The sequence below is a fragment of the Vanessa tameamea genome, chromosome 16 (assembly GCF_037043105.1).
Source record: "Vanessa tameamea isolate UH-Manoa-2023 chromosome 16, ilVanTame1 primary haplotype, whole genome shotgun sequence".
Lineage (NCBI taxonomy): Eukaryota > Metazoa > Arthropoda > Insecta > Lepidoptera > Nymphalidae > Vanessa > Vanessa tameamea.
Genome location: NC_087324.1, coordinates 10,499,728 through 10,520,278, shown reverse-complemented (window position 1 = coordinate 10,520,278; position 20,551 = coordinate 10,499,728). Strand labels below are relative to the sequence as shown.

The following is a 20,551-nucleotide window of genomic DNA, read 5'->3' as shown; positions in this document are numbered from 1 at the left end:
TTCTTCTTTAATTGATTTCTATTGACTTTGAAGATCACATACAGATTATATAGATGATAAAAAAGCGTAACTTGTAATATTACAAACTTCATGCAGTAATTCTACTCGTATTGTAATGAGTCGTAAATTTACAAAATCGAATTTTATTATTTGCGTAAAACTTCCAAAGTTTTTAGTAAAATAAATATAAATTTTTCACTTGGTTGTTGCTTTATTTAATAATTTCACAAAACTTAATCTATAAAATTGTATATGATTAAGAAAAAAAATAATTAACATAAATTCAGTATACTCAGGACATTAACTGTTATACATACATACGTACATATCTACTAACTTTAATGTAGAAAATAAAACATATCATACGTCATAATATTATATGGGGCTATAACCACGACCATTCCTTTTTTATTTAACCCGACGTTTCGACAAAGTTACTTCTGTCATTATCACGAAAACACGACACGCGAATCGCAGCTGAAATCCGAATACGAATATGTTTTTACAAAGCGATACTTTTAGTGTACAATCTATACTATAAAACGAGATGTTTCTTTGCCGTTTCATAAATTCAAATCATTTGTAAAAAATACATTGGTAAAGAAGTCATATTATTCGGATCAAGATTATATAGATGATAAAAAAGCGTGGAGTTAATGCTTGTTGACTTCCAGGCAGGATGTGTAACAGACATATATCATTGTATTTAACTAACATGACTGTATTTTTAGATGTTGAAAAAGAGTAACTACCGAGTTTCTTGCCGGTTCTTCTCGGTAGAATCTATATTCCGGTGGTGGCTTCACTTAATATAGTTTGTTAAATGACGATTCAAAAGTGCTTATAAAAGCCTACTTGAATAAAGTATATTTGGATTTGATTTGATTTTATTTAATCTTTCTTTCAATTCAGATGTGGGTTGGTGCCTCAGAACCCTTTAGGTTCAGATGCTTCCGGAGATTTTGACAGAGAAGTCGTGACAATGACAGTCACAATGACTATAACGATGCACTATCGATTAATTTTGAGTAATTTAGTGTTACAAGCGTAAAATAATGTCTATACTATATAAAAACATTATCTTTATTCATAGAGAAACGGTTATTTGATATTAGTTTGCTTGCTATGGTTTTTTTTTATAAATTTAAGTAGCCTCTTCTGATACGTTTGACGTATTTACGTTTTAAGCGCTTCAAAGAAATTCCTGCGACATTTTTTTTTTTAGTTAGATCGAATGGCGGTGACTGGTTGTCATTAGGAGGACTCATAAGGAGTTTGTGATTATTCCATTTACTACTGAATTCAAAGCCTTAATTGTACAGGTATCAATAAAAGGTTTGGGGCTTATTATTAAATATAAAAATTTACTAAGGCTGTATGATAGAATTCCTTTTCATTCTCTAAATAAAAAAAAAAACTTATAGTAGCTAAAGTATCATAGTCGACTGTTTTATTTAAGACTACATTGACATATAGGTATATCGCAAAACATTCAACTTAACATAAACATTACCGTCTTTACCATAGGGCATACGGGGCACGTGCCCAGGGCCCCCATCTTGAGAGGGCCCCGAAGAACCAACAATTTGTTTCATACGTTTATGCTCACGTTGACTGCTACACATTATATTTTCAAAATTGTCATATTTGTAAGACATAACTAAAGGCTATAAATATCAAAGGCTAGTGACGATAGTCGATATTAAAAGTAGAAAGCAATAGACGTGCTCTTCATGATTGAAAAAGATATACTATAGCCATAACATTGTACAACCAATTGGATTCCTACGCATTAAACCGCACGAAACTACGAAAATTACCGCACCGTTTATTTGAAACTATACATAAGCCTGGCTATAAGCAAATTATTTGTACATGGTAGTAAATATCTACCAAAAGGGCCCCAAATTCATGAGTGCCCAAGGGCCCCAGCATAGCTCGAGACGGCTCTGAACATAAACACATCAAATAGGCTGTGGACGTCCTGAAACAAACAAGTATTATAATAATACTATATTTTCAATAATAGAAATAATAGTTTTAGTGTGAACCGATAAAAAGTAATGAAAAACTTTAAACTATTAACTTTTAATAATTATATATAAGTATGATCCAATTTTTTTTAATAATTAATTAATATTCATTTATCTGCGGAATCATAAAAACGAATATGTCCCGATCCTCAACATAAAGGATGAATTGAGTTATCGGAGTCGAACTTGGTGTTTATATTTACAATTTACATTTACGTAACATTCATATGAATTTATTGACACGCTGTCTTCAACTCCTATTTTGTTAAAACACCTGACTATCTGGAACTTCAAGATAACAAATCACCTGAAGTCCGTTCTTTACTAAATCAATCGAACAATTCGATTGCAATTGCACTTTTTCGATATATCGTTGAATGTTTATAATAATCGAGTTATCGGATCAATTGTTATTATTCGATACTCGTTTGATTTGAAGCATGCGTATCGAGTTGCGGAGTAACTTTATACTTCAATTGGCAGACGATATCTGACCCCGCGCAAAGACAGATTTATTCCACAATATACACAGTAGAGCCGAGATGGCCCAGTGGTTAGAAAGCGTGCATCTTAACCGATGATTTCGATTTCAAACCCAGGCAAGCACTAAATAAATACAGTATGTAAATATTCGATTCAAAATCACATCGATACTGCAGACCTTATTATAATTATATAAATCAAATTTTTGAACGAATGGCTCAACAATAGATAGAAGAAGATAGCGGACGAACTTAATCCATATTTAAATAAGCTTATTTTACGGCGAGATATCAACTCAAATCAAAATATATTTTATTCAAGTAGGCTTAGCAACCGGCAAGAAACTCAGTAGTTACTCTTTTTCAACATGAATAGTTTAGATATAAGCTTAGAGCCGAGATGGCCTTAGAGTACAGTGCTTAGAACGCGTGCATCTTAACCGATGATTGCGGGTTCAAACCCATGCAAGCACCACTGAATTTTCATGTTCTTCATTTGTGTTTATAATTCATCTCGTTCTCGGCGGTGAAGAAAAACATCGTGAGGAATGGACGTGTCTAATTTCAACGAAATTCTAAGCAGCGTGGTGGAATAAGCTCCAACCTTTACAGGCTGTTACCGTATTGTGGTAAAATGTCGGATGATTGGGTGCTACCCAGGCGGGCTTGTACGAAACACAACGCAGACACGACCATATAAAAGTTTCGTCGGTCAAGTGTCTAGTGTTTTTCGTCAACCCGATTGAGTAAAGATGATAGTTTGATAAATTAAAACCACTGATAATGTTAAAAGTCGTGAATTTTAATGTCACAAGAATGCAAAATAATTATATTCACTTTATGTAAATATGTTGCTTATACTGTTTGCTTACAAAATTCACTCACAAACTTCAAATGTCAGTTCTAAAACCAGCGATTTCATAAGTAAGGAACTTATAATATATTCATTAGTAATACTCGGTCTATGTATCCGAGCGTGTAACTAAAACACCAATTATGATTCCACCAATCAGTAATTTGTATTGCAACCAACATTTTGGACGTTTCAAATCATTCGATCTCAGTAATCCAGCTGCAAAGCCTATTGCTAAAATCTATTCCAAATTCAAATTTACTATCTCTATGATCTTTAGGAAAATTATTTTTTTCGTTTTTAACGTTAATCGTTTTTGTTTAATTATACAATATATATTATTATTGTTTTCTTATAATGAATAAATTGGTAGGCAGACGGGCAAAGTTCACCGGACGGTGTGTGGTCACCGCTTATAGATCCTTGCGATATTCTGTAGTTCAACATCTGTAGTTACACAGGCTCACTCACCCTTTAAATCGAAACAAAACAATACTAAACACAAAGACCTGCCACCGACTATTAAATCGTTTTTAACAAATATCTTTTAGGTATGTAACATTTATAATTGACACGGTCGATCTAGACTTTATCCTCTATGTAAAAAGATTCGGTCGTTTAAAAATAACACGCATAATCATTTCTAAAAACAAAACCCGTCTGTGGACCACAAATTAATAAAACCACTATTAATTAAACGAATAATACATAAGGTTCCGTGGTAGATTTTTTGGAATTTTCTAAATATATAATTATTATTTGTTGAGATTGCCTAGTGGATACATACATACATAACTTTCAACGTTGCAAACTCGATGATTTCAGTTCACTTTATGTGTTAAATATTAATCTTGTTCTTGTTGGTGAAGGAAAACATCATGAAGAAATTAGCCGGATTCTACCACAGGTATATCAATGGTTATAGTGTACGTCAGAGGAAGTCTACCCAACAGTGGAATAAGCTAAGAAATTTAATTTTAATACCCTACTACTTGCCTACCTTTTTCTCTATTGAGCAGCAGGTTTCGAGATTATTCCACCACACTACTCCAATTTGGGTTTGGGATACATGTGACTTTTAAATATGCAGGTTTCATTATGTTGTCTTTTCCTTCGTCATTGAGCATGTGATGAATTGTAAACACAAATTGATCACATGAAAATTTAGAGGATCTTGTTCGGGTTTAATTTCACCGTCTTCGGATAAGATATTCATTTGAGATTTATTTGAGTATCCATTTTTAATATACGAATTAATATAAATAGTTTGTGAACAATACACTTTACATTTTAAAAAATAAAAATCAATTAATATCCTAAATGTATTTTATTAAAAAACAAAAAACATATAAAGTTGAGGAAAACATTTGTCATTCTATCAACTTTGTGTGTGTGAAAATAATATCATAAACAGCAACCGGTAAAACCAGCGGACATCATTCTGAAGTTTCCATAGACTTAAGAGTATCATTAAAAAAACAATTCAAATAATAATAATTAGCCGTGCAATTATTAATCAAACGACTTACCAGAATTGAAAGAACAGACATTTACATATTCTCATTATAATGTTAAGTGAATATGTTTTATTTAAAAAAAATAATTAGTTAATTATATCGCACGGATTAATAATCTAATGTGAAAACTAATAAAAAACCCGTTGAAATATAAGTTCGATTACAGATTAATTGAAGTACGAAAAAAAAAGAAATACAATGTCACTTCTAAATCTATTAACAGCCATGTTTTTCCTCAGATGCCCACGCGCCGGCCAAGCGTCTCGAGTCAATTCAATTGTGTACAGTCTGCGACGGACTGCGTTGAAGATTGGACGTCGCGATGGCGAAGATTACTTTATTCGTAGTTTTGTCAGCGTTATACATTATAAAGGCTCGCGCTTATACAGTACCACCTGCTAAACTAGAGGCAATTTATCCTAAAGGACTCAAAGTTTCAGTCCCAGGTATGTATTCAATAATTTTATTTTAAATTTAAAAACAATAACATTGCTAGAGTACCTACGTAATTGTTTTTATGAATATTTTCAAGATGTTATTCATACATATTACTCAGTTATAGTAAAATAAAATCACATTATTTAAATATTTTATTTACTACTTCTTGTTAAACTTGTTTTGACGGTATTTGTCTTGATAAATATTATTTTTTGTTAGTTTCTTTTCGACGTGTTTGTATTATACAATTAGATATTAAAAACGAACGAATTTGATACATATATATTTTCTGCAATCATTGCCTATATAATGTTATAACGGCTTCACTAATATTTATATAAAAAAATATATATATATTCAAAAAAAGAATTCGAAAATGACATATATTTTGACGTTTTCAACATTTCACGTTTGTGATTGTGAAAGAAGTCCTTAAAGAATAGTACTATTAATATATTTGGTTTTCTTTACGGTTATTTTGAATTAATTAGAACCATAATGCATCTGGATCCTATAACGTAGTTACGTTGCTATACCGGTTAGAACTACTTTTCTTCAGAATGATTTCTATTAAGTATAGTCAAATAAAAATATATTATATTAGCATATCATAGTACGTGCTAATATGTTTCTTACGCTGTTTTTTTTACTTCGCTTAAAGCAACTTCCCAGAAGCAAAAATGACCATTATACGTCATTGCTGTAAACAATTTAATATCTTATAAGAAAAAGTAATTAAAAAAAAAACAATTTCAACAATCATTATTAAATATTTTATATTAGATACAGAGATATAATATATATATGTTACATATATTCATGATAACATCAATCATAATTTTTTTTTCTTAAAAAAATAACAACTAAGAAATATTCATCATTTATATTCATTATGATGATGATGAGTTCCACACACGACAGCCAAAGGAAACTAATCAACTACACAGGAAATTTCTAAATACACAAGTGCGTGTCCAAACAGCAAATTTGAGTTTAGGCGCAGAAACAACTACTTAAAGTGCTCTTAGAGGCACGGGAGACCCGTTTTTATAAAATTAGGAAGGCAGGACAAATGTGTCACCTGATGTCAAGTCGCCTATATAATGTTGGCATTCTAAGTGGGTGCCATTATTAAATATATATCTTACATATCGTCGTTGCGCCTGCAAAAGTAGCTGTGTTTTTTTTTTTTTAGATTGTTATGCCGTTTTAATCGTTATTTAATAACGTTATTTAATACGCACGTACTGTAAAAACAGTTTCGTGATAACTTCAATAATAATTTAAAAGTTTTAAGATTTAGCTATGTGACGTTCATACATCGAAAGCGACATAAATTGAAATTACGATTAAAACGAAATAAAAATCTAAAAATAAGAAAAAAAACACATAGCTACTTTTGCAGGCGTAACGACGATATGCTACTCTTTGGATAATATTTCACTTATATACAGTGTTCAAATACATTAACACTTGCTTAATATTTTGTCAATTCATTATCAATGACATTTGATGACTCGATCATATTTTATACCGAAACAAATAATTTTGTGCGTTGGTTTTTTCGTGTACGGAGGAAAACCAACTGATCAATATATCAACAACTGTTCAAAAGAATTCACAACTTCGCGCAATAATTGATGCCATTCCATTAATTGGTCATCTTGGTTTCAACAGGATATCTTGAAATAAATATTCTCATTTTCCACATCTCAACGGTCAAAATCGAACTTGCGACTTTTATATCACACAGGCTTTAATGAACCCTACTATATAGATTCATAATAATATACTCTCAGTTAAGGCAGATGTCTGCTCTTGTAAAACGGGTGTAAAAAAAATATTTTATGCTCGAGCAAAATTACGAGAACTTTCAACCGCGTTACCGGTTAAAAGTAGTTCTAACCGGTGTAGAGTTTGGAGTGTTTTTTTTTTTAAATTAAATATGGTTGTGTAAACGTCCAAATGGGTCTGTTGTTGGTAGCTACCACCATCACCACCGTTACAGATACATAATGCACTGCCAGCTTCACGATAAAATATGTATATTTGTTTTACGTGAACCCCAAAAATGTTCATATTATTACTATGATTTTGTTTTTGTTTCACTTATTCGGTTAAAATAATTTGTGAGCTATTACTATGATATATTGTTAATTTATAAGTGTTTAATTCACGTGATATGGTAATTAGTAAGGAAAATAATTTTATGAGTATTTTAGATTATATTTGACCATCTATACATATTAAATCATGAATTGAATCACGTGACTATTGACATATTTAAAATATAGATTTTTATAAAACATTTGGTTGTTCAAAACACAGAACTTTGCCATTACAATTTGCATCATTACAATCTAACAAATATCGCTCGAATTATAAGAAAATATACATAAATTTATATAATAGGTTTTAAATATCACATAAATATTTAAAAAATATAAAGTCAAAATGACATTTGTTAGTTTTAAGCATGGACAAAGTCTGGGCAACTTTAAAACGTAATCACATGAAACAATAGAATATCACAAATACTTTTAACATAAAACGTAATTCATAAATATATATCACAATTAAAATAGGACTTAGGGTTTATCCCTGTAGAACTCCCATTTTTTTACAGCAGTGTACATTTTTGTATTCAACGAATACTCGTTGAGTTCCTGGACAATTTAAAGCAACAAGATCAAGATAATTCCATTTAATAATTTTGTTGTTCAATCAAACTTACATATTAAACACAATCTATTTTTAATATCAGGATGGCAGTTTATTAAATCGTCTTTTATTTTGTTTAAAAATTGTGCAAATTCATGTAGGTTTTGGTAACATTATTTTAACAATATAATTGGCGCTTCATTCTATAAGCAGTATGTCCAGGAAATATTGCATTCTTGCCAATTTGTTTTATACAATTATTTAATCGTATTTAACAATGTCAAACTGCTGACTTTGCTCCATCATTCGTTGATATTAAAATTAACTTTGTAAAATAAGGATTCAACAGTGCTTGTAAGAGTCTACTTCAATAAAATATATTTTGATTATTTCATACACTCGATAAGCTTAGGTTAAATTAAAGAGAAAACGATTTTTTTAAAATAAATAATTAGACTTGAAATTACTATGAAGATTTTTGTTTTAGATTTTACAAGCTTTGGCCTACTAATCGGTGAATTTTACCCATATTTTCACACATATCAATTTCTATAGAAGAATATAAATAGTCTTTAGTACTGAAGTTGGCAACCTAAAATATATATATATTCTTTTAATAAACGTATTTATTAGCAACAGTTGTATTTAAGAAAATAAAAACAGTCGCATTGTTTAATAAAAAGGACCGTCAATTCACCCGTGTGTGTGTTAATATAAAAAGCTTCAATAAAATCCATGTTACGAACCGTTGGGACCATATTATCTAATCTAGTATTGTTCATTGAAACTAATTTGCCTGAAATAACCTACTTAAATTGAGCGTTTTTTTTTGTTATATAATCATAATGTTCTAGTTTTATAAGCTCTAGCTTCCTCCTAGCACCACAATACAAACCTCTAGGATTGTGATGTTAGTCGTGATATAATTGTTGAACATTGAGTTGCAAAGGGCGTAACATAACATATAAAATAAAAATTTCGGAAGGAATTAAAAAGGTAATATTTTAAGCTACGTCAGTAGCAAGTACGTATTAATAATCGTAAACCCTTTGCGATAAAATATAAATAAGCTTTTGAGATAATTATGATCTAAGTACAGTGGTAAATTTTAAAAAGAGTATCAGTGACTAAATGGGTACACTACATGGAAATTACTGAACACGTTTTGACAGAATGACAAAAAAAATTTACGTAAATATTTCATAAAATTAACGTGGAATACAATTTTTAAAATCAATTTATAATAGGTAGATAAGGACTGTAAGACATATTAACAATTCTTTCAATACACCACCAACTTTTAAAACCAAGATATTATGTCCTTCGTGCCTGTACACGGTAGCTCACTCACAAATTAATTATATTCATCATTACCCAAAATTAACAAATATTAATTGTAAAATATGCGAAGTAACCCAGACGAGCTTACACGAAGACTTACAAACAAGTACAGATGACAAGATCTCCGTTGTTCTAATAAAATAATTCATATCATTTATACTCGTTAAAATCATACACTTAAAACGATATCCCAAATCAAGAAAAATCTGTATTAATTTTACGTAATATATATTTTAAACAAAATATTATCTTTGGAAATAATAATGACCGAAAAAAAAAAAGATCACATAAGAGTTTTTGCCATACTATAGAACGGAACTCCGAAAAGGTTTATAATTTCACAGATTATAAAAGAAATAGTGTAACTTAGCAACCATAGGTTGATGACATAGCTTTTTTATCATCTGTCACGTTCATTAACCCGCGAGTTAATGTTCCTTTGCTTATAAACTGGTTCTTATATAAAAACATGGAAATGATTATTATATGTAATTGCTGGATACAAAACTAAATATACATAGTTATATAGAGAAAAAATCCTCACGATACATAATTTAATTTATTCAAAACCAATTAAGTCATATATACAATGAACTGTAGTTATTATTGTAAGGAAATGTTAATTTTATCTAATTTTATCGTCGGATTATATGATATCATTTAGAATAATTCCCGGTTTGAAAATTGTTTTTGATATATTGCAATTTTGAATACTATTAGCGATGAACTGGCTGGTTGGCTTGATTGCTGACGTGGTATGAGGATGCTGCTTTGAGTTTTGTCGTTCTTATTTGTTACTAAAAATATATATATATTTAATATTTCAAATAATAGCAGGATCTCAGTATTTGAGTATATTTTTTTTTATGATATTGGTATGCGGACGGGCACATAGGCCACCTGTTGGGAAGTTGGTCACCACTGTCCATAGACCTTACGCCACCAACCTTTAGAGTTAAGATGTAAGGTGAGTAAGATTTCCTTTGAGCCTGCAGTTACACTGGCTCACTCACCTTACTATCCATAACATAGTAATGCTAAGTATTGCTGCTTGGCGTTATAATATATGATGAGTGGGTGGTATCAACTAAGCCCTACCACCAAGTAAATAATAAGTTCCTCCAAGTATATTTCCATAAGCCCGTAGCTACAATGTCACACTGTTTAAACAAATAATCCAGTGTTTTTTTTCCATCAGGCAGTGTAGATGTAACTTCTGGTCACACGATATAGACAGGTTTCTGATGAATTATATTTGAAAATTAAATATGCAAAGTTCGGTTATTCTTGCCCTGATTTGAACCCACAATTCTATTAGGTTATTTAATGAATTCAAATAACAAGTCACGACGTTGTGACTCCTTGTAAATAAAGAATTATTCTATTCTATTCTTGTTAAATCTCAACTAAAAATATTTCACAGATGATGGCTTTTCACTGTTCGCCTTCCACGGGAACCTGAACCAAGAAATGGAAGGGTTAGAAGCAGGCCAATGGGCACGTGATATCACTAAGCCCAAGAATGGAACATGGATCTTCAGAGATCGTAATGCAGAACTAAAAATCGGAGACAAGATTTACTTCTGGACTTATGTGATCAAAAACGGCCTGGGTTACAGACAGGATAACGGAGAATGGACTGTGACTGGTAAGTGAATAGTAACAGCTAGTAAAAATCCCACAGCTGGAGTTAGTTCTTCTCTTCTTTGAAGAAATTTTGGGATTTATTCCCAAACGCTGCACATGTCGCTGGTGGTACATATCTAGCAAATTATAAACACTGGCTCTAGAATATTACGTAGCCAGCTTAAGTACATTTTTAATAATAATCAAGTTAAATAATTTTCTTACTTATAAAGAACCTTACAGTTCACTTGTACAATGACCAATACATATAACTTATATATAAAGGTTTCAATGGCAGAATCTGTGGCAGTACACGCCCATAATGACCCAAAAAAGGATATATAAATATATCTGCTTAATTAATATTTTGGCAACATTAATTGAACTCAAGTAAACATTCATAATTTAAATAATCTGAGACTTTTTGTTCTTTCCGTTTGTATGAACTAAATTCTTATCAAGATCTAATGTTACCTCTATATCCATCACGATCTTTTGCGTTAGTGCTTTTGTCGTGTTGAGGAGACAAATAGACAGACTGAGCCACTTTTGCATTTGTTACATTCGGTTTTTTTTAATGATACAGAGGCAATTGTAGAATTAAAACAATATTTCCTTATAATTTATGATAAAATGAAATATGCTATTAATTAAAATCAGTTATTTTTGTTGATAAAAAAATGTTTTGTGGTTTCTTAATTTATGTCGATTTATCGCGCTCAAAAAGTCCCGTTTACATCATGAGGAACGTTTTGAAGATAAGCTAATGTAATTTGAAACTTATATAATTACTCAAGTATGACCCAGTGTTTTAATGAGAGTAAAAAAATAGTAAACAAAATAAGAATTCACGAAACGATATATACAAGATTCAGAGTTAAACAAAACAAAACAAATCATTACATACAATTTGAATTTATATGATATGTTGGTAATAATTTACTACCATAAAAATAATTAACATAGGGGTCATAACATATACCTACAGATAAAATTAAATTATAATAAATATGATAAGAAATAATGACGGAGTAAAATAGTAGGAGAGCATTTCACCTGTTGTTCCGATTATTTGGACGAACACTGAACTATCCGTCTTGAGTAATTAAAGGTATTATCTCCGAATAGGTATTAAATTATGGACACGAGGGAATTTTATGATTCTTTCACACACAAGTGTTATGACAATATATGTGGTATGCAATATACACTTGGTACCTAAATAATGTAGTATTTATTTATTTATATATATATATTAACCAATATAAACAATATTTCCAGAATTTGTCACTGATGATGGGAGTTCGTCGCCAGCACCACCTCCAAGACCTGGACCTGGACCTGGTCCTGGTCCTATTCCTGCTCCTACCCCTGGGCCAAGTCGTCCGAAATGTGACATTTCTGAAACTGTTGTGCAAGGCCTTAGAGAAGTCTGTCAAGGAGCACTTCTCTTTTCCGAAGATTTTAACCAACAAAATATTAAAGAATTAATCAATTGGGATCCAGAGGTCATGTTCCCTCAAGAACCGGTTAGTAAAAACATGTTTTGCAATGCTTAAACTTAAGAGACTACTTAAACAAGTTTAACTTTTTTAGTGTTAATATTCTATAATATTGGTGGTGACTATCGTGTATGAGTAACCTTTTACCATCTCTAATAACCAATAATAAATCAGCTATTCTGTCGTACTCATAAAAACGGAAAAAACATACTTTCTAATTTCCATGTTAGAAAGAATTTCAGAATTGTTATTTTATTGCCAAATTATAAAGGCAAAACATATTTGTACAAAAAATCCTCTGGAGATTCTCGATATTCAAAAAAGGAACTTTTTTGTGAACGCGCACACTTGCCTGTTTGTGTCACACATGTATAGTTATGTAATCGTGTGCGTTTAGACTTCTATTATTTTGTTTTTGGTAGTTTGGAACGCCAGTTATGTTATTGTTTCCAGACAGTGGGTGAGAGTGACACAATCACAATTTCAGGTCGTTTTAGTCTACTGTATATCAGTTGCCTTTCTTGTGTTGTTCTTAATTTATCCTAGGTTGAATTCTGGATTCCTGGGGTACTCTGGGTTTTATTAGGCCAGACTCTCCGTATTGGGGATCACGTCTGTTATGAGTCACCATTATAAGAAGTCCAAAATCGATTTGCTATGTTTATGTCCTTTTTCATCAGCTTCCCTAGCTTCGCCGCATCACTGTTTTCAATATTACATTAAAGATTTAGTCGTATCTTGTGCTGGATCTTCCGTGCCATGCATATACGTACTTCTATATTTAAGAAAATATCTATGAAATCGCCTCACTATTACGTATTTGCAAACAAATGGAACAAAGTCTAAAGTCAGTGCTAATAATTCAGCAAAAATATTTTTTGCACAATAGGTAGCTAGTAGTCACCATGGCCCTGAGACATTGGTACTTTAAGAAATATCAACCATTTCCTACAACTCAAATTTGCCAACAACCTTGGAAACTAAGATTTTATGTCCCTTTTGCCTAGTTACACCGAGTCACCCTTCAAAACGGAACTCAACAACACTGTTTGTTGTCAACAACGCGTATTGTTATAATCAGTGAAATGCTTTAACCGTATATTTATTTAAACATATACCAACAGATTTATTCTATTTTTAAACATCTAAAACATAATTGCTATTTTATAATAGTCAAAGTCAAAGTCAAAAATCTTTATCCAATATAGAAGTGTTTACACTTGCTTATTGATAGTCAAAAATCTACCACCGGTTCGGAATTTAACACCTCGGACCTGAGACGAACCGGCAAAAGAAACTCAGCGGGATATATATTTTTTTATAATATCAATAGCAATTAAACATTAGAGTTGTTTATTTTCCTTATGTTATCAGGAAAGTACGCTTGCAAATGCTTTCCTGATTGACTTATCACTTTTGCCTTATCTTAATAAGTAAAGGGTCGACACAGAAGATCATACAAGTTATTGAATTCGTTACATTTGTTGACCTTGGGTCATAATTTCAAATTCTCTTGTGGTTGTTGTGTGAAATTCCATATGATTAGAAATCATTGTGGATAGGGGTAAAATATAATTACTAGTTTTTTTTTCTAAATAGATCTAAAAAGTTTACCTGCTAATGAACATCTTCATACAATGTATTGAAAAATAAAATAGTTTTTTTAAAGCTTGTGGTGTTGTTTGTGGGACAAAGTTGCTGATTTAAAAAAAAAGAAAAGTAAGTATCAGTTTTGTAAGTCAGTGGGACTTACCAAGCTGATACTTACTTTACTTTTTTGGCTGGCCTCTTCTCCCTTGGAGGAGAGGTTTTGGAGATTATTCCACCATCCTGCTCCAATGCCGGTTGGCGGATTCATATGTAGCATGGTTTCATTGACATTAGACACATGTAGGTTTCCTCACGATGTTTTCCTTCACCGTCGAGCACGAGTGTAGTGCTTGCTTGGGTTTGATCCTGCAATTATGGCTTTTGTGCACGCGTTCTAACCACTGGGTCACCTTGGCTTTTAACGTTTAGATACAGAAAATTTTGTAAATAATATTTATTTATTTTTATTTCAGGACTATCCGTTTAACGCTTATGTAAGTGACAATACTTTAAGTTTAGAGCACGGAAGCTTAAATATTAAACCCGTACTTACCGAATCGCAGTTTCATGAAGGATTCTTGAACGAAAACTGGGATTTGACTAACACGTAAGTACTTACACATACTAATTTTAAAAGCTTTCAAGTATATAATGCACGTAAAAGTTTACAGGCTTGTCATCAAGGAAGATCTTGGCTAACAGAATATAGTATACTCTTTTAACTATCCATTTAAAATGTAGCGTAATAGGTCTTAAATTTGTAAATTTTGGAGTTCTCATATGTGTGCCGTGTGTTTATATGTGTGCGTTTGTATACATGTTACTAAAATTTAATCGACTTAGGTCTACAACAATATTTTTGTTACTGTTATGATTTAGCGGCTTAACTACGCGTGTTAATAAAATTCCATATTCTACCAAAACTCCTAACTATAAAACTTAGTATCAACATTTTCCGTATCTTGTCATGGCATATTCGTAATACGCAGAGTAAAAAATTTCAGATGCACGGGAAAAGTAAGCACAAAGGAATGCTCTCAAACAGCTTCAGGGGCTCAAATTCTACCCCCAGTTATAACTGGAAAGATCAACACTCGAAACCACTTCAACTTCAAATTTGGTAAAATCGAAATTCGCGCCAAATTACCCGCCGGTAGCTGGTTAATACCAGGTAATTAGCTAAAAATAATATTCTTCTATTCTGTATATCACGAATCAGGTGGAACGATTACCTGAAGATTGGCCGGGACCTGACTGCATCTGGAAGGTGCACAACCAGAACCTTTCACCTTGTTTTGAACCTTGGCAGAAGCATATGTCTGGCTCTTGATAGATAGAGATTTTTGATGACATGAATTAAAATTAAAGTTATTAAGTCAAGTATAATTTTGTCCGGAAAAAAGGAGAGTCGCTTAGTGTTAGCAAAACCCTCTTCATTGGACGTGTGATAAGTAAAATAAAATACTATAGTGTCAGAAAAACAATTACCTAATAAAACAGACAAACTAATTGTTTTTCTAATTAGATCCATTTTATTGGTCTTTGCGTGATGTTTGGAATGCAGGTCACTTAATCTATCTTTTAATTAACATGTACTGCTTGTACTCTGTCAGAGCGCTTCAATTACACAAGAGTTGAATTTCGTCTCTACTAATTTCTAACTTACAAATCATCTTTCAATTTTTTAATTCGTTTCTGATAATTGGTTTTCAGGTGTTCAGTTATATCATCAAATTTGTAACTACAAATGTAGCGATTATCTTTTCAGAACTGAACCTGGAGCCACGTGATAACGTGTATGGGAATCAACGCTATGAATCTGGTCTTATTAGAGTCGCATATGCCAAGGGCAATCCAGCATTTGCCAAGAAGTTAAGCGCTGGACCAATTTTATCAGACACCGAGCCTTACAGAACGTTTCTTTTAAAGGAAGCCCTTGGTATTAACAGCTGGAACAAAGACTTTCATACTTATACTTTAATCTGGAAACCAAGTAAGTAATATATACTAAATTTTACATTAATAGGCTAAAGATAAGACTGCAGATTCAGGTCGTGGGATCAAACCCATTCACGGACTGATAAAAAAAATATTCGTTTGGTTTTCTGTAGAAAAATACCAAAACTACTACTTCCAAATAATTTGCGAACAATTCTACTATTTTATTTAAAAAAAAATTACATTTTATTCATAATTTTACAATGAAGTCAGTGTTACATTAAAAAAAACCGCTCGATATATGTACATATATTTTAACGCACATACAATATATTAATTCAAAATTTCAATTTCTTCGACGCTGACGAAACAACATCATATATATCTTATCTATACATATAATAAAATCGTAATTGATCGAAATCTGTACATTTAAGATAATAATCTCGGAATGGGCTTAACCGATTTGGATGCGGTTTTCACTGTAGTAACCTTGGGATAACATATAGCGTTTGTTTTATTAAAATCGGGATGTTATGGAACCAGGGCTGATGCCGCTAAAACATTTTTAAAGAGTTCCAGTGATGTAACATCACCCCTTTGCATTCGAAAATAAATATAAATAGGTATGGCAAATGATTTTATGTTTATAACCCGGTTCATTCATTCCAAAAAACTTTGCGTTTATTTTTAAGCGATTTCAGTTTCCATTGCACGCGGCTAGCCTTACGTGGCTATGTCGCGTGTTCGCAACTGCGAAAAATCTATGCTTTAATCCCCGAGGGCACTGCGTGTAATATCGTGTAATATACATTGACAAGTTAGACAAATACATCATAACTCATAATCCATCCATTTGGGAACTACAATGCCACGACAAACGCAAAGATACACAAATATGTCAACCATATAATACCCCTACTTTAGAGGCTTAAAGTCACGCGGACGGAGTCGCGGGCACCGGCTGGTGTTGAAAATAAACGTCAACATTTCAGCGTCGCGATTTGACAACTAATAACAAATTGAACAAACCCGTTGAAGGTTGTCTGTTATTAATAAATTGATTCGACCGGTTGAAAGTAATTTTAAAAAGCCGATAGGCAAATATTCCTCACAATAAAACCAGTAATGCTAATCGTATCTTTATTTTCCAGATGGTATCGAACTTTTTGTGGATGGTAAAAAATATGGCGAAGTGAATCCAGGGGAAGGTTTCTACTCTAGTGGTAGAGACCATGCTGTACCACATGCATCTATTTGGCTTAAAGGGACCGTAATGGCACCTCTCGATCAATTGGTAAATTTTATATACTTCTAAATCAACAACAAGTATACTTTAATTGTTAAAAAAAGTCAAATCGATTTGAGGCTGTCTTTGTTCGTATTCCATGTCTACTGTTTATTCTAAAGGCTTACCTGAATTGTTTATAAGCATATTACCAAAAACTTCGTTGAATTATTTTGGCTTATGGTTAAATGTAAAATTAATCTTTGACTGCAGACCGTGAGGCACAGGATTCAAATACCAGATCGAGCCAATAAAATGTTGCGGAGTTTTTCTGTCACAAAGTTCGTAGTAGTCGTAAATTTAGTAGTAATTACATTCTCAGTCCTCGAAAAGTACGTGAAGTCGTAGTTCCTACCCATTGGTTTGAAATTCCCTCTGATTTTGAGAGTGAAGTATATAAGAAAAGAGTGCACGTCTTTTGCAACATTATATACTCTACTGCTAGTCTAGTTTTAGTTTACACTGAGAATCAATGGCCTAAATTTATCACATTAATCATTTTATTCGATTAATCAGTCTATTCTTCTGCAAACATATTGTTATTAAAAATAGTAAGCGTTATAATTAACATACATAAAAAATACAATTCCAAATATAATCGTCTTAACTCTAGATAATATCGTATCCGTTAAGATAATATGCTAGACGATTAGTAAAGCAAATGAGTTATGTTGAATACAAATCTTTTACTCTACATTCAATGTCCTAGAGATGTGGTTGCTTAATTTGTCTTTATAATAATTATTAATTTCCTGTATAGAGGGGGTGAAGTTAAATGTCAGGTGGAACCCTTCATGTGTCACTAATCCTGTATAATTCAACGTGTATATATTTCCACAAATGGGAGGGGAGGATTTTGCAATGGAATTTTACTCGCCTTACTGTTTATTTATACCATGTATTTTTTTCAGTTCTACATATCACTTGGCGTGCGTGTTGGGGGTATACACGACTTCCCCGACAGTCCTGACAAACCCTGGAAGAATCGTAACAGCAAAGCACTCTTTAAGTTCTGGGAGAGTAAAGATTCCTGGTTCCCAACTTGGTTCTCGCCTGAAATGATGGTGGACTCCGTCAAAGTTTTTGCTTTGTAATTTGTAAATATAATAGACTTTAATTATGATACACTGTTTAATTATTTATGATTCTCTATATCTACTTCAAATTGATATCGGCGTTTCAATAAGGGACATAATATTAGTATCTCGGTCGAAATAAGATGTTTAAGTAACCTGGGCCAATCGTCTAAACGAAACTGACACAATTAATGGAAATGGCCAATGTCTGCTCAAATTATTTGTTTTCGCTGCCAATGGTTTTAAATAAATACTTTCTTGAGTAAAACCTTAGTTCCTCAGAAACGTTTACATTCTGGTCACTGGCTTCAAATTGAACGTTTCGTTGATTTAGTTGTCGATACTTGTAGGTTTCACATACAGCGTATTCTAGAGTGTCTGTCTGCACACTAATGTGATGGCACATCTGTGTCGCAGTTATTGTTATTTCAAGGGTACCCAACATCTCTTAAACTCCAACTTGGTAAATTGAATAGTAAATGCAAATTATCATGATTTCATTGTGAACTAAGGATCACAGAATCAGCAGTATTATAAAAAAATCAAACAATAACAAAGGATAATTATCAGAGCTGCCGAGATAACAAAATTGTTTATCCTATAATAACCCAAACTTCAAAATTTATTAATAAGATAAAAAAAATGCTATAAATAAGAAACTTACATATAAATATATATCTATTTTTTATAACATGTTTGCAGATCAAAAAAAACTGGAAACCCTAAAATCAGAATATTTATTTAGTTGATCTCAGACTGTTTCATTTCATTAAATGAAACACTGCCGGTTCGTTATGTATGATAACTGCTATCAGTATGAAACAATAGGGCGGTCATCCTATCCTCAAGTCAATCCTAACCTCAGTCCTCCTAAACGGGTCTCTTGAGATAGACGTAACGCATCATGGGATGGCAAATGTTTTTGCTGATTATTTTCACGTCTCTGTGCTTCGGATTTGTGATGAGCAATCTACCACCATTAACAATTGAAGCAATCAGTCCAAGAGGGATAAAAATTAAAATGCCAGGTAGGCAACATTTTTGTCAAACTTGTCTTCATTTTCGTAATTGAAAAATGATTCCCTGTTTAATCTTCTTGACATGAAAAACTACGTAAAAGAAGTACGTAATATCTATGTGACTTAATTAACATTTTTCTTAAATAAATACAGAATAATAATATTCGGCTTATCAACAAAATACGTCGTGTAAAATTGCGAAGTTAGATACATATATTTAGTATTATTACAATAATTAGGTATAATTGAGATATTTTTTTAATTAAAGCTCTTACTATAAAAATATCAATTGTAAGATATTTGAAAATAAACAACCTAAATTTTTTTGAATAAAATTCAATAACATTATTCATAAATTTGAGTTAATTAACATGGGCTTATCATCTGAATATAAACATTAAAAGATCATTGCGAAGACTTTTATTTATTTGGTTATCATCGCCTTACGAGTTCATAAGGTGCATAAGTTTGTACTTAAGCCTTAGGAGTACCTACATGCTAGATCGTATGTGTTCAACAAATATCTTAAAGATAGCCTTCACAACACCAATAGATAAGCTAGGTCGGTATATTTGAAATTGCTTTAGTCATCGACTGATGTGTAAATTTTTAGGTTAAGTAGTTACAATTTATTAAAATCCAATTAAAATTTTAGATGATGGTTTTTCATTATTTACGATGACTGCCAGTCTCAGACGGGGCCTTCACACGACACAGTGGAAAATAACAATACCATCGGCGAAAAATGGATATTGGACTTCTGTAGATCGAAATATAGATTTACACTTAGGAGACGTTGTATATTGCAATATAATAGCTTACAAAAAAAATATACAATTCCAAGAAAATAAAATATGGACTGTTCGTGGCAAGTATCCTAGGGTATAGTATATATAATTTACACAATTTTCCTCAATCTCTTACGTCATAAATATAATACACCAATAATTGTAAATTAAAATATCAGTTTTTATCAAAATTACAAATTGAACTGAAACAAAAAAGGATTTTACAACTTTTTTACATAAAATAGGTAGTACATGATGGCCAAATGGACCACCTGATGATTACTGGTCACCACGGCCCATAAAAAAATTGCACCTTAAAATCCCTGGTGGGTTGGAACAATTCACATCTTACATCGCCAATGCGCCACTAAGATATTATGTCCTTTGTGTCTATAGTTA

General features: G+C 31.9%; 1 protein-coding gene across 1 annotated transcript; it reads left to right on the top strand.

The window, feature by feature from the left end:
• The first annotated feature begins 5,129 nt into the window (after positions 1 to 5,129).
• On the top strand, positions 5,130 to 18,390 carry LOC113399264 (beta-1,3-glucan-binding protein-like). The gene is made up of 8 exons (XM_026638356.2): positions 5,130 to 5,331; positions 10,749 to 10,973; positions 12,233 to 12,480; positions 14,517 to 14,650; positions 15,048 to 15,214; positions 15,812 to 16,036; positions 17,136 to 17,278; positions 18,181 to 18,390. The coding sequence occupies exons 1-8, from the start codon at positions 5,208 to 5,210 to the stop codon at positions 18,361 to 18,363; spliced, it is 1,449 nt and encodes a 482-aa protein (XP_026494141.2). The 5' UTR covers positions 5,130 to 5,207; the 3' UTR covers positions 18,364 to 18,390.
• Positions 18,391 to 20,551: the final 2,161 nt, after the last annotated feature.

What these genes read in the sequence shown, in the direction of transcription:
- LOC113399264 (XM_026638356.2), top strand. Translation starts at nt 5,208, where the DNA reads ATGGCGAAGATTACTTTATTCGTAGTTTTGTCAGCGTTATACATTATA. An exon ending in AACTGGGATTTGACTAACAC is followed by an intron (nt 14,651 to 15,047) that starts GTAAGTACTTAC and finishes AAAAAATTTCAG; the next exon opens with ATGCACGGGAAAAGTAAGCA. An exon ending in TACTTTAATCTGGAAACCAA is followed by an intron (nt 16,037 to 17,135) that starts GTAAGTAATATA and finishes TTTATTTTCCAG; the next exon opens with ATGGTATCGAACTTTTTGTG.